The 14,598-nt window shown below is 38.6% G+C and overlaps 1 protein-coding gene across 1 annotated transcript in view; it reads left to right on the top strand.

The window, feature by feature from the left end:
• The window catches only part of LOC149068876 (acyl-CoA Delta-9 desaturase-like), a 42,944-nt gene extending 29,568 nt beyond the window's left edge, over positions 1–13,376 (top strand). Inside the window, exons 2-5 of the mRNA XM_089250836.1 lie at positions 5,461–5,702; positions 7,450–7,580; positions 10,582–10,787; positions 12,439–13,376. Of these exons, the coding sequence (XP_089106962.1) occupies positions 5,474–5,702; positions 7,450–7,580; positions 10,582–10,787; positions 12,439–12,889 (1,017 nt within the window). The 5' untranslated portion in view covers positions 5,461–5,473 and the 3' untranslated portion in view covers positions 12,890–13,376. The remainder of the gene's footprint in view (positions 1–5,460; positions 5,703–7,449; positions 7,581–10,581; positions 10,788–12,438) is intronic.
• Positions 13,377–14,598: the final 1,222 nt, after the last annotated feature.

Genomic DNA, 14,598 nt, shown 5'->3' with positions numbered 1-14,598 from the left:
TCTGAAAATTCTTTGATTTCATGCATTTATATATGCAATAACGCTCAAAAACGCCAAAATATGCAAATGCATATAATCCGGGCTCTATTCATTAGACTTCACTTATTGAGTTTCATTCGATTTCGCTTATGCTTTATTCAAGTTTTATCGAAAAACTTTATTCATCCAGTTTTATTTAAGGCCGGGATTACACTATAAAAGTTTTATAAAAGTTCGTTTATAAAACTTGAAAAATGCAACCAATAGGCGGATCATTTAAGTTCGCTCGAATGTAACAGATGTGTTTATTGGTTTCATTTTTCAAGTTTTATAAAAGAATTTTTATCAAAGTTTTATAGTGTAATACCAGCCTTAGGCCGGGATTACACTATAAAAGTTTGATAAAAGTAATTTTATAAAACTTGTAAAATGCCACCAATAAGATTATCAGTTTCATTTGCTAGAATGTAACCTATGAACTTTATTGGTTGAATTTTTTGAGTTTTATACAAGGGATTTTATCAAACTTTTATAGTGTAATACCGGCCTTAGGCATAGTTTCCCAAACTTTTTGTTCCATCGTCCCCCTTATTCAGAGAAATTGTTCTCTCATCTCACCCCAACTCAAGCGAACCCATAGGATCCTATGTTATACCCGCAGCTTCTATCGCCCCCTTAGACCTTTCCACCACCCACCAAGGGGGCGATATTGCCCACTTCGGGGAAACACTGATTTAAGGGTATCCGACTAAGTCGAAAACGTCATTTTGGAAGAAAATATCGATTTTTATTATATGAAAGCCCTTTTTTATGAAAGCCCTATTCTCTTTGTGATTCCAAAATTTGTTTATAAGAAAGCTCAAAATCGAAGTTACGTCCACTTTAGTGTTGTGTTTTTACATACAAATAATCGGGGAAATAAAAATTTTGAACGCGTTTTAAGAATGATGTTTTTGACATTTTACTTGAGTTTAAAACACGATTTCTAAAAATTTGTTCATTGTATCATTACGAAATTTCAATATGATATTCTGCTATATATATTGCGGAGATAATGAATAACGAAATCTAAGCTCTATCACATACATTTGTCTAACTACAATGTTTCATAGACGATATGTAGACTGAAATTTTAAAAAAAATTCGCACACATATATTTACAGATTTGATCGTAACTTATGAGCATATCATGCAATCCTTTAAATTTTAGTTCATGACCTGCACCATTATTAGCTGAATGTATTTTAAAAATAACAAAACATTCCATTTTTTTCATAGGCGGAGATAGACGTGAAAGTCTGGGGGGCATGATGAGTGGTGGGAGCATGATGATGTCAATTCATATATATATACGCAAATACATTAGATCAGTCGACTTTACCTTTGACGCTGGGGGCTCCCCCCATGCTCCCCCACCCCCTCACCCCGTATCTACGTCCATGTTTCATTCATAGAATTTTTTGCAATCGTGTTTCGAATGTTACACGAATTTTGCTTAAAATTTGACATAAAAATGACTTTTTCATATAAAATGACATAGGTAGTTAAAACCTTATTATCGTTTTCACCATTGCGAGACGCTTTCTATCGAAAAATGTCATTAAAGTTCACTTCAGAACCATTTTATAGAAAAGTGCTTCCGAACGTAGTCTTTACCAGAGACTTTATATTCATTAAGCTTTATTGTAGTTTAAATTTTAAGCTTCACCCAGCTTATAAATAAAGTTTTATCAGAAGCTTTCTTCATCCAGCTTTATTTGAGTCTTTTCAGAAATATATATTTTTCATGCAGTTTTTTTAAAAAAGTTTCACATGCTGCTTTATTTAAACATTTATCAGAAGCTTTCTCATCAATTTTCATCTAAGTTTTATAAGAAAAACTTTATTCATCCTGCTGCGTTCAAGTTTCATCACAAACTTTATTCATCACTCTCATTTATGTTTTATCAGGGGCTGCATTTATTCCGCTTCATCCAGTTATCAGAAACTTTATTCACACACATCCAGCTTCATTCAAGCTTTATCGGAAAATTCATCTTCATTCAAGCTTTATCGGAAAATTCAGCTTCATTTAAGCTTTATTGCTCAGCTTTACTTAAGTTTTTAAATTCTAAGTTTCACCCAGCTTATAATTCTCATCTGGAATAACTGGGTTTTTTTTTCCTCCACTGTATGGATCCATTTCGATAGGCATAACGTGAATTATAAAACGATATGCTAATATAGTCCCTATATATAGTCCTACTTTTCATAACTGCACTATGACATGCAATCAGGCAGGCAGAGATTTGGATTTTATTTTGCGTGTCACCCTCCATATTTGGAGCTTACGTGGAAGATTCGAACAATGGTCGGCATCAAACGAGTGTTTACGTGCTTTTACTATTTTCTATTGTCTCGTATATGAAGGAATAGAAATTGATCTTTCCTGGGAGAGGCAGACATTTTTCCCTTCGGATTTGCATTGGAATGAATGCTTGTAACGGTCGACAAAAACACGTTATTTTTGTAATGAGTGGACAATATCGAGTTGAAAAAAATAATCAAAATTTTTATAAATGACTTTATGGGTGGGTGGGGGGAAGGGGGCTGGTCACAGTGCCGTATTTACAGGGAGGGCTTAGCGGGCTATAGCCCAGGGCGGAAAGTTCAGAGTGGCGGCAGTTTCGAGGAATGAGTTGCCATGAAACTTAGTAGAATGGGAGAAGGGCGGAAAAATTTGTATAAACCTCATTAAATTCGCCTCTGCCCAGACAGCTAGGGGCTAGATCAGTGAGTGACCAAAAAAAAGTGACCTAAAGAGTTTGCAAGCACGTGAGCGAGCAAAAGAGTGCCTTTGTGCGTGAGCGACTTACAGAGCGAGGGATCACGTGAGTGAGTGATCAAGAGAGGTGTTTCTCAACCGCCGGCAGCCGGGTACCGGATAGGAATAGTAACGTGGGAGTGTGTCTGGTTTCTCAGGTTTCAGGCCGGGTACCGGGCCTTGATTTCAGTCAAACCAGGCCGTGAGTGGTTTTTTACCCATTTTTTTTTTTTTTTACCCATTTGTTTCCCGTTAGTCATGTGTATGACCGGGCCTTCCACTCGCAAAAAAAAATCAACCTGGCCATGGGCTTCCGAAAATTGATAACCACTGATCTAGAGCACGTACTAGCATGTGAATGACCAAAAGAATGACCTAGAGCAGGGATTCTCAATTTTTTTCCGTCCACGGTACCCCCTTTTCCTAGTCAATGCTTGTCCGCTGCTCCACGGGCCCCTGACAAAGGTTGACTGCGCCCCAGGGCACCGCGGCACACAGTTTGAGAATCCCTGACCAATAGTGCATCTGTGAACGTGTATATGATCAAATGAGAGTGCCCCCAGTCAGTTAGCAACCACAAGAGAGACCAGAACAGTGTACAAGCATGTGAGTGAACAAAAAAATTTGCAAGCAAATGAGTGACCAAATCAATGTGCACTCATGTCAGTGACCAAATCAGTATGCAAGCATGTCAGTGACCAAATCAGTATGCAAGCATGTGAGTGACCAAAAGCGTGACTTAGAGAGTGTGTGAGCATGGGAGTGATCAAAAGATTGCCTAACATAGGTGTACTTCTAGGAGTGGGGGGCGGGGGGTAGGCCAAGTAGATTATAGCACGGGGTGGCGAATTCGAGGAAAGAGTGGTGAAGAAAATTAGACTAGAGTTGGAGAAGGGCGGCAAAATTTTTGTAGCCCACGAGCAGAAAAACCATAAATGCGCCTCTGGGTGGCCAGTCACGGTTTGAAGGGCCTGTCCAAGTGTTCCGACAGAATTTTTGAGCTGTCCCGGGAGAGCATGAAGTAATTACTATCAGATTCGGTTATTACGACATCGAAGATTCCGGGAAATTTTGTCGCTATAACCGAGGTGCCGTTACAACCGAGGAAAAAATTTTCAGACCATTTTCGACGAAACATTCAATCGGACGCAATCAAATACCGCATATGAAGTTGTTCTTTTCATTGTGATTAGGGGGTGACCATAGTTGATCGAGGGAAAAAAACGGGAAAATGGGAACCCCATAATTACGGGCCGTAGCCAATTCTCGCCAAAAATGTTGCGTATTGTTGTTGAATTGCTAAATATTGCTTACAATAAACCTTTGGTGTTATTTACCCTTACAGTGCTACAGCAAGTCTGCTAAAATTTATTTCATTAGAAGAAAAAAATTGAACATGGCCAATATGGGAATTAAACTTACTGTATTCATTTAACAAAAATGACCCGTATTACTTATTCATTATAATAAGGGTGATCGTACATCCCGTAAATCTGGGAACATCCCTGTATTTTCACGTAATTTTGGCCATCCCGACTTTTTTGTAAAAATGTCCTGCATTTTCAACGAAGCCAACTTGATCATCTTCTCAATCCATAAATTATATTATTACGTATAATTACGACTAAATGAGAATATCAATCTCGCATGTTTGTCATGTTTAAACGTTTCATTTCGTAGAATTCATTTTGATCCACTGCGATCCGCAATAGCACTTCGTTTGCTACCAACAATAGTTGGAGACTTTGCTCACTTTTGACATCTTTTTTGGAGGTAATTGGTGACGTCCCGTGTTATCCCATATTTGTGTAATCTCAATATCCTGTGTATTTCTCGAGGAAATATGGTCAGCCTAATTTTTGTACCATTTATAAATCATCTAAATTAATTTCATCTCCGATTCCAGCTGAAATTGTAAATTAATGTAAACTTCGTTGAACGGGAATTTCCCGGAAACGAAACATTCAAATACATATGAATATGCATGTTGGAGAGTCAAACATATCCTCAATGTGATAAGATCTAATTCTAAGAATTTCTTGGGGGAAAACGTTATAAAAGCAAAAGCTACGAAAAATGTGTTGTTATAACCGAGTCGACATTTGGCAGTTCTGCCAACAACTGGCAACATATTTAGCGAAATGTCCTGCATTTTATAATCCTGATTTCCCGTATTTTTCCTCGATCAAACATGGTCACTCTTGTTTATTGTGAAATAACAACTTCACGCACATTATTAGCATACATTTGATTATATTTTTCGTTGGAAATAAAAAAAGCCTTAAAACTTAACCTCGGTTATAGCGGCAAAGTTCCATGGAATCTTCGATGTCGTTATAACTGAGTTTGACTGCTGTTACTAAACCACACATACAGCTCGTCCATATTTCTCTGCGGAACTTCTAGCGAATCGGTACGTGTTGTGTACCTAACGTGAGGTTTGTTCCTGTGTAATGCTTGCTGAGTGTAGTGCTGCTATCTGCCATCAATTTTTCTAACTATGAGGGAAGTGAAATGATCGAATAAGTGTCCCGTTGTAGGCTTGTTGCTCTCTCGCCACAGAGAGCAACGGGCCTATAACTGAGTTTGAGTTGATCGAATATATTTTCCACGTACTTTCTGCACTACGTTTATCTCGATCGTGAACTAAACCGAATGATGTGTTTGATTCAATTTAGGACTGAGTACCGAATGGCTCCTAATGTAGTCTCGACTACGGTGCAGCAAGAACAACAGGAAACCACGTCATACGATGGACACCTTCAGAATCACCACCACCACGGCCAGGAGGACCCGAAGTCCCTGCCGCCAGTCCAGATAGTGTACAGGAACGTTCTCTTGTTCGTCGGCCTCCACGCTGCCGCTCTGTACGGGGGTTACTTGTGTTTCGTTGAAGCCGGAATCGTCTCGTGGTTTTATGGTAAACTTATTTCATTTCGGTAACACGGCTATTTGATTTATTTTGCACCGATTTTCATGCTGAAAATTTGAATGCGCCGCATTCCCCGGATTAGCCGGCATGCCGGGAAACAGCAAAGGAGGTATTCCCGGCATGCCGCGAGTCATAGATTTTCTGGAAAACCCTGAGCTTTTTTTCTAAAAATTCATTGAGTTGGCTAAATGCATATATTGTGATCCTTTTATTAAACCTCACTTTTCCTTCGAACGCGGACCAGACCCAAGCTGGTTTCCCTCAAGTTTTACGGCATGCCGGCTAATGCGGGGGGAATACTGTTATATGTGTATTAAAAAATTAGAAAATCGATTCAAAAATAGGGGGAAAAACGCAATAATTTGTCATCAAAATAAGAAGAATGTATTGAAAAAATATGTAAAATAAATGTTTAAAATAAAAATTTGAATTTGTTAATTAACAAATTTATTCATAATAATTCAAGAGATTAAATAGAAAAACAAAAGAAAAAAGAGAAAAATAGAATTTTAACACTCTCCCCGACATCGACGAGATATCTCGTCTTCTCAAAAGACGTTTCTTCCAGCAATGACAAGCCCAGACATTTCGTAAACCCGACTTTTATCAGAGAAACACATTTCTTTTCTTTGCTCCTGCTGAAAACTGATGGAAAGCTAACTTCGTTAAAAAAAAAGATATGGCATTTTACAGGATTGTTTAGTAATTTCTATTATGCCAGTTAAAGAATGAAGGAAAATTGTTCAAATTTAAATTAAAATATTTTGAAAAAACCAGCAGAATAAAAGGGAAGTATGGGTGGACAAAAATAATAAATAAATACGAGAAAAATATGATATAGAAATGAAGAAAAATATTAAGAGAAAATGAATAATGATAATGAATACCTAACTTAATAGTGACTAATAGTGAAAAAAAACCACAAAGAAAAAATACTGATAAGAAAAATACAAGAATGAATAAAAAAAATTGGAACACTTAGTTATTAAAAATAACTTATGAGTAAGTGTGAGTAACTACATGATTGAGGGGAATGACCGCATGAATAGGCAGATCAGTGAGTGAGTGACCACATTAGTGACCAAGTGAATGACAGTGTGAGCGACCGTATTAGTAATCTAATGAGTGACCACACTCGCGTGGTCTCTTGTGCGGTCTCACATTGTTACTCACCCACTCGTCATTTACTCTTTCAATTGATCACTCAGCTACTCACTTCGTCGCTCACACTGTCAGGACAGACGAAATTTCTGGGGCGAAATTTCCGTAAACCGTAATTTATGATGTCTCCTATGGATCCCGACACTTTTATCGAGACGACATGGTCAGCCTAAATGTTGATCATATCGTTCCTTTCCTACCGCAATAGCTTTCGCGGGCCGGATGGATCACCTTCACGGGCCAGGGCAGGAGGTTGTACGCCCCTGATATAAAGGAACAATTCATAAATTTCATCAACGTTATGACAATTTGGACTGAACCAACTAAACAGATCATATTTTCTTTATACAGTATCTCTATAGTACTTATTCTTTTGTTATATTTTTATGTTTACTCTTATAGATCGACAGTGGCATCATTACCAATTATAATTTCAAATTATATTTCAGCCAATTATTTCATAGCAAAATGCCGATATGTAAATACATATTCGGAAGTCGGAAAACAAAAAACGTGTTTACGAGCGATCGGGATCGGAAAAAAAATGAATTAATGGATTGATTTCTCTCGACAGGGATCCTGTATTGTTTCCTGACGGGTCTCGGAGTGACGGCCGGAGCTCACAGGCTATGGGCCCATAGAGCTTACAAAGCTAAACTTCCTCTCAGAATATTCCTCGCGTTTTGCAACTGCACCGCGTTACAGGTATACTATACTCCTTCGATTCGATCTTTCATATTCTTCTCTATTTCCTTTAATACAGTAAAAACTCATAAGCCAGGGGGTCTTCAACCAGCACCTCCTAGAGATAGAAGGGCTCTCCGCGCACGATGCTCGCGACGCGACGTCAGCAAGTAGTCCATTTTCCCTCAGAATATTTAGGGAAAAAAATTCCCCACTCGTGCCAGTATCATCGTTGCGCGGAAAAAGAAAAATGATCGGGAATTGGCGATTTCTTTGCCCACATCCAATCACCATGCGTTATTTGTGAGCCAAACCAGGAAGATTCTGCGCCAAAATAACAAGAAACGAAATAGGATGCTGTGGTTCAAAATGTGACAAACTTGCTAGGTAGCCTTAATAACGTTACAGATGAACTTGACAACCCGTGCGGAAGCCTTCTATCTCTAGGAGAAGGTGCTGCTTCAACGCATGGCCCTCAAACTTTTTTGTCGTGGCCCGCCGACCGTGTTTGGAATCAATAATAGAAATTATTTCGTAATTAATTAAAAAAATAGTTCCATAATTATTGAAAAGAAATTGGGCCTATCCCAGAATTATTGAAAAGAAATTATCCCAGAATTATTGAAAAGAATTGTTCTGGGAAAATTACTTTTCAATTATTCTGGGATAATTTCTTTTCAATTATTCTGGGATAATTTCTTTTCAATTATTCTGGGATAATTTCTTTTCAATTATTCTGGGATAATTTCTTTTCAATTATTCTGGGATAATTTCTTTTCAATGATTACGGGATAGGCTTAAATTAGTTTCAATAATTCTGGGAAAATTTCTTTTCAATTATTCTGGGATAGGCCTATCTTCCAAAATTATTGAAAAGAAATTATCCTAGAATTATTGAGAAAATAATAATTTCAAGATTTGCTGAAGAAAATAAATTTAGAAATACTGAAGTAAATAATTACACACACATACACAGAATCATTTGAGATAATTTCAGAATTACAAAAAAGTAACAACTAAAAAAATTTTCGGAATTGTTGGAAGAAATTACTCTAGAGCTAATCATCATTGATAACTAATAAAATAAATAATTTCATAACAAATGAGGCTCTTCAATTATTTTGGGCCCCGTTTGGTCTTTCTATTAAGATGCCATCTAGCAATTTTTTAAATACTTCAACATTAGTTGGCGACCCGCAGGCTTCGTGACTCATCATTTCTAACTTTCGGAATCTAATGTCCTTGATTAATGACTGAAAACAATGTAGGGAGAGGTAGCCCAGGTCGATAAGATACTCGCCTAAAGTACTGAAGGATGTTTCGAGGTTTCGCGAGTTCGATACCCGATTCTTCCTTGTCGGAAACTTTGCTGACGCGGAGGTACACAATAACAAGAAGCCTCACACCGAGATGTTAGCGCACCAATTTATCGGTGAACATTAAAAAATAGCAAAAATGTCGAACACTGACGTTCGGAATCACCAATAAGTTGTAGGTCCCGGTCTAATTAGCCCTCGTGTGCAGAAAAATGACCGTAGTATGATAAAATTGATCAAATGAAACCTATCTAAGGCCGGGATTACGCTATACAAGTTTCATAAAACTTCATTTTTAGGTTTTACAAATGAGCTTTCATGAAATTTTTGTTGTTTAATCCCGGCTTAAGACGGACATTATCAGACCTGAACCTGTCTTCGACGGAATGGAAAAAAAATAACCTGTTCAAAATAGAATACTATTTCAATCTCTTGACGTTTCATTTCGTACAGGTTTCACTGCATAATACAATAAAGAAAAAAAAAAGCGTGATACAAACAGCGAATATAGGTTCGGACCCACAGTCACCGACAAAATAGAGATTATGGGCAGGGCCACACTCTGCCAGTACTCAACAACGTACATCCGTCCTGTATAGTACAAGCAAATCTGTTAGGAAATTGAGAAATAATAAAAAAATCGAAAAAAAAAAAAACTAGAATATATATGCGTACGCCATCTGTACGTCATATTAAGAACTTCATATCAAAATGGAAAAGAAATTCAGATCATCACAGGATGATTGAGCAAGCTCTACTGTGCTCATCATCTGAGGATGATGGGAGCCCATTCTGATAATTAAATTCCTTTAAGCTGTAATAATGACTCATGATTTCTTCTTTTTTTTTTCTCCTGGAAATTGAAATACGGGACAAACAAGCTTTTCTCAAAGGAGAAAAAACTTTTTCATGGCCAAGGGCATTCCTTTGACATACGTGGCGTATGGCAGCCCTAAGACCTACTTATCCATCATTTAATGTCTGGGAAATCTTTCAGAGACTTTTCACCAAGTAAATTAGCATTGCAGAAGTGTCCATTAATTCCTTTTCAAGTACTCATTAAAAACCAAAGAAACAAAAATCGGCCATTGTTATTAACGCATGGTTATAAAGTCCGTAAACAGACAGAAATAAATCCCGTTGAGGGTTATCATTACCCCAAGATGCATGATAATAATAATCATGATGGTCCTATTCATGTCTGTTTGACGAGGAAGTAGCGGCAGCGGCCAAGCGTTGACCTCATGGAGTAGGTAGGCTGACTTTATTGGAATTGAATATTATGAATAAACTGTCCATTCATAAATAATATCCGTGTTTAGAATGAACATCCCCGGTAAATCGATTATCAGAAGGTCATGGGTTCAAACCTGATTTTCTGAATGACCTCTTATTTGCCATGTGTTTTCCAATTAAAGGGATATACCTATTCCGTATTCATGCCAAGAAATTGTTCAGGACGGTCATGACATGAACTGTTCGCGCGGTAATGTTGTGACTAGACACCATGTCTTTGGAGGATGCTTCCAGAGACGACTCGACATAATAACCTACATTCGTGAATTATCACAGCGGAATTATGATTCATGTTTGCGCTTCCTTGTTATAGAAATGTGAGAAAAATAATTATAAATTCGATTCAGTACGTAATTTACAAAATTTCGTATTATTTTTCTACAAAAAAATTGTGACTGATATTTGTACAGAATGATCTCTACGAATGGGTTCGAGACCACAGAGTCCATCACAAGTTCGCGGAGACCAACGCCGATCCGCATAACGTGAACCGGGGCTTCTTCTTCGCCCACATGGGCTGGCTCATGTCGAAGAAGCAGAAGGACGTCATCGAAAAGGGCAAGACCGTGGACATCAGTGACGTTTGGGCTGATCCCGTGGTTCGATTCCAACACAGGTGAAGTCTTATACCACTATTTTTCTTAGTTGAATTTCGTGTTAAGATAGTTTCATAAAGACTATTATAGGAAAATTCAATAGAAACCATTACCATTAGGGTCATCCTAACAGAGATTCAAATTTATGGTTTTGTCGCTTGTGGGCTATACAAAGATTGCCGCCCCTTTCTCGCATTCTAGTCCACCTTTCCTGACTACTCATCCATGAAATTTGACGCCCTGGGCAGTATCCAGCTTAGCCACCCTCCCCCACCCCTATAAATATGCTTCTGTGTACCACGGTCTTGGTCACTCACTAACCTGGTCCTTCACTCTCTAGCAGAGGCGTATTTACGGTTTTGCCGCCTGTGGGCTACCCGAGTTTTGTTGCCCCTCCTTCTCTCACTCTAGTTTAATCTCCTTGACCACTCATTCCTCGAATTCGCCACCCTGTGTTATAAATCGCTTAGCCCCTCTTCCCTCCGCACCTATAAATATGCTTGTGTCCTCTATGTTCTTCTTTTTGGTCACTCACATGCTTTCGTACTCTTTTGGCCTCTCCCATGCTCACACACTTTCTGTCATTCTAATGTTTACACACACTCTCTCTAGATCACTCTCATACTCACGCACTCTTTCTAGATCACTCTCGTACTCACGCACTCTCTCTAGGTTTACTCTTTCTCACGCACTCCCTCTAGGTTACTTTTCTCACTTTCTCACTCACTCTCTAGGTCACTCTTTTGGCCACTCACATGCTTGCACACTCTTTCTGTCATTCACATGCTTGCACGACTAGATCACTCCTTCTGTCATTCACATGCTTGCACGACTAGATCACTCCTTCTGTCATTCACATGCTTGCACGACTAGATCACTCCTTCTGTCATTCACATGCTTGCACGACTAGATCACTCTTTCTGTCATTCACATGCTTGTGCACTTTATAGGCCGCTCTTTCTATCATTCACATGCTTGCGCACGCTATAGGTAACTTTTTTGTTCACTCACGTGCTTGCACACTCTTTTTCTTACTCACATGCTTGAAAACTCTCTAGGTCACTCACTGACTTAGTGTTTCGCTCTCTGGGCCGAGGTGGATCCGCGGCATTCGCGAAAGGGGTCAAAAATGACTAAAAATTTGCTCACGTAATACCAAAGGGTTAAGATATAGTGGTTTTTTTCGGTTTTCTTCGAACTTTTTCCGGAACGTTAGCATCAATATCCGCCCTTGCACATAGGCTTCTGTGTGGAAGTCACTCGTTTGGTCCCTTACATGCTTGCACACTTTTTTAGTCATTCACTGACCTGGTCCCTCACTCACGAAGTCACTCTTTTGGTCACCCCCATGTTCACACACTCTCTAGATTACTCTTTTGTTCTCTCACTAATGTAAAAAAAAGCTGTGGGTGCTCGAGGCCTCACAGCATGGCCCCCACATCCTGATGCGGGGCCCCTAGGATGGTACCTTTGGCTGGCCCCCAGACCAGACTTTTCACGGGCCGCTTTATAGTTAATTTATGGCGTGAAAAAACAAAAAAATGATGAGAAGATCGTCCCGGGCCCTGTCAGCCTCCCACTTGTGGGGGCCATGTCCCACAGCTCTGATTTCACTGATTTATGCTACAAACTGTACTGTGAGTTTTTAACACAAATGTATCTTCCATTTAGATTCTACGTACCGCTAGCTGCATTATGCTGCTTCGTGATACCATCCGTGATACCGTACTACTGCTGGAACGAAACTTGGAAAGTTAGTTTCTTCGGTGCCGGTTTCTTCAGGTACGTACTCTGTCTACACTTCACGTGGTTCGTCAACAGCGCCGCCCACCTCTGGGGTATGAAACCCTACGATAAGAGCATCAGCGCCACCGAGGCCAAATGGGTATCTGCCCTGGCCATCGGCGAAGGCTTCCACAATTACCACCACACGTTCCCGTGGGATTACGCCACCAGCGAACTGGGTTACAGATACAACTTCACCACTCTGTTCATCGACTGCATGGCCTACATCGGACAAGCCTACGACCTCAAGACCACCAATCCGAGGATCATCCACCAACGGAAATCCAGAACAGGAGACGGCTCTTATTTCGAACTGTATAAAGACAAACACGCCTAACAAAGTGATGGGAAGATGGGAATGCAGTGGGAGAAAAAAGTGAGAGGGGTGTCAAACGTTTGACCAAAGCATGATGATGGGCTTTAAAACGAGTTACCAGTAAAGGACCAATCGACGACGTGCTATCAAAAATGAATTATTGTATTTGCGAGTCAAATTATGTGTTTAAAATAGCTAAATGTGAACAAGATCGTCGACCAATATGATTGGTCGATATTCCGAGTCGGATTGACTGTTATTGCAATTTTGATAATCATATCTATCTATCTGTCCATTTGATGAACTCTCGTCAAATTTCTATCCTACCCCCCTTTTTAATGCTATTATCTCTATATTATACATGGGCAAAACACTACTTCTCTATCCTTCTCATAATGATTATACCAGAATCTTTTTTTTTATCGAATGATTATCTTATATATTTTTTTATGTGTTTCTGTTGAATTTCAATTTATTTTGTGAGAAATAAAATTTTTCTTCTTCCTGTATATGTGTGTGTATTTGATTTTTTTTTCTCCTTAAATGAAGTCAATGCGCCAAATCATGGCGAAATATTTCATTTTACGAGTAAATTAAAAATGTGTCTGTTCGTAAATGTTGGTAATAGCTGCAGATTGCCCATCGAAAATATGTCTAAACATATGGCATGACGCGGGGGGAAGGAAGGAAGGAAGGGCCCATCAAAGATCCCAGCCTAGGGGACCTGCTCCAGGATATGGAGGCTTATACCATGATGATGATACCTTATGCTGTATGGGGGGGATTTTTTTTTTTCTGCACAGCAAAAAAAAAAAACTCCTATACGGAAGCGCATTCTCAGACTTGAAACGTCCATATTTTGCAAACTTATTCACCGTGAAAAAAAAACATGCCCTTGGGGCCATTCAAGTATTACGTAAACAGATTTCTAGATATTTTTGATCCCCCCCCCCCTTTATCAGCAAAATTTCGTCAGCAGCTTTGAATATTTCATATCTTCAAAAAGGGTGGTTGATGACGTAAGCAACCTTCAAAGCCCCCTTCCCCCTTGTCATCAAAAGCCAGCAAATCAGAAACCCCCTTCCCCCCCTCGATGCTGACGTAATACTTGAGTGACCCCTTTCTCACTTTTACTCATAACCAATAAACGGGTAAAAATTTGTCAGCAAAAAATATGCCTTCTAGAAAATAATTATACAGTAGTGTTTATTATATCACATGAGATAAAATATTTATTATATCAATGAACTGGAACCCTTCCTGCCACCTATCAGATAAAACTGTTACAATTCTTCTATCGAAATTAGTGGCCGGTTTTTAATTAATGCGCCGCATAAAAAAAATATGATGTGATGTCAGGTAATTATTTTATAAGCAATAATATTTGTTAAATTATCATATTTGCCTCAAAATTTTGACAGCTAATGTTTGTGTGTTGTAAAATAATATCAGTAAAAAAAAAAAAACTTACTAAGTGTTACTTAATCTATACATTCTTTTGGATTACAAGCTAACCTAGCAAGTATTACTAATGTTATTTTACAACGCACAAATAACAATTGTTAAAATTTCAAGGCAAATTTGATGATACTACTAATATCATTAATAAAATATCTACTAATATAATAACGATCTTTTTTTCATGGGGCAAATTAATCAAAAATAGGTCACCAAGTTCAATGGAAGAATTGTAACAGTTTTATTTGATAGGTGGCAGCAGAAGTTCCAGT

This window comes from Pholcus phalangioides, unplaced genomic scaffold (genome assembly GCF_987345545.1).
Source record: "Pholcus phalangioides strain wild (caught in Gottingen) unplaced genomic scaffold, Ppha-v1.0 ptg000024l_1, whole genome shotgun sequence".
Classification (NCBI taxonomy): domain Eukaryota; kingdom Metazoa; phylum Arthropoda; class Arachnida; order Araneae; family Pholcidae; genus Pholcus; species Pholcus phalangioides.
Note: the sequence above shows the minus strand (reverse complement) of the source record. Positions and strands in the feature narration are given on the sequence as shown.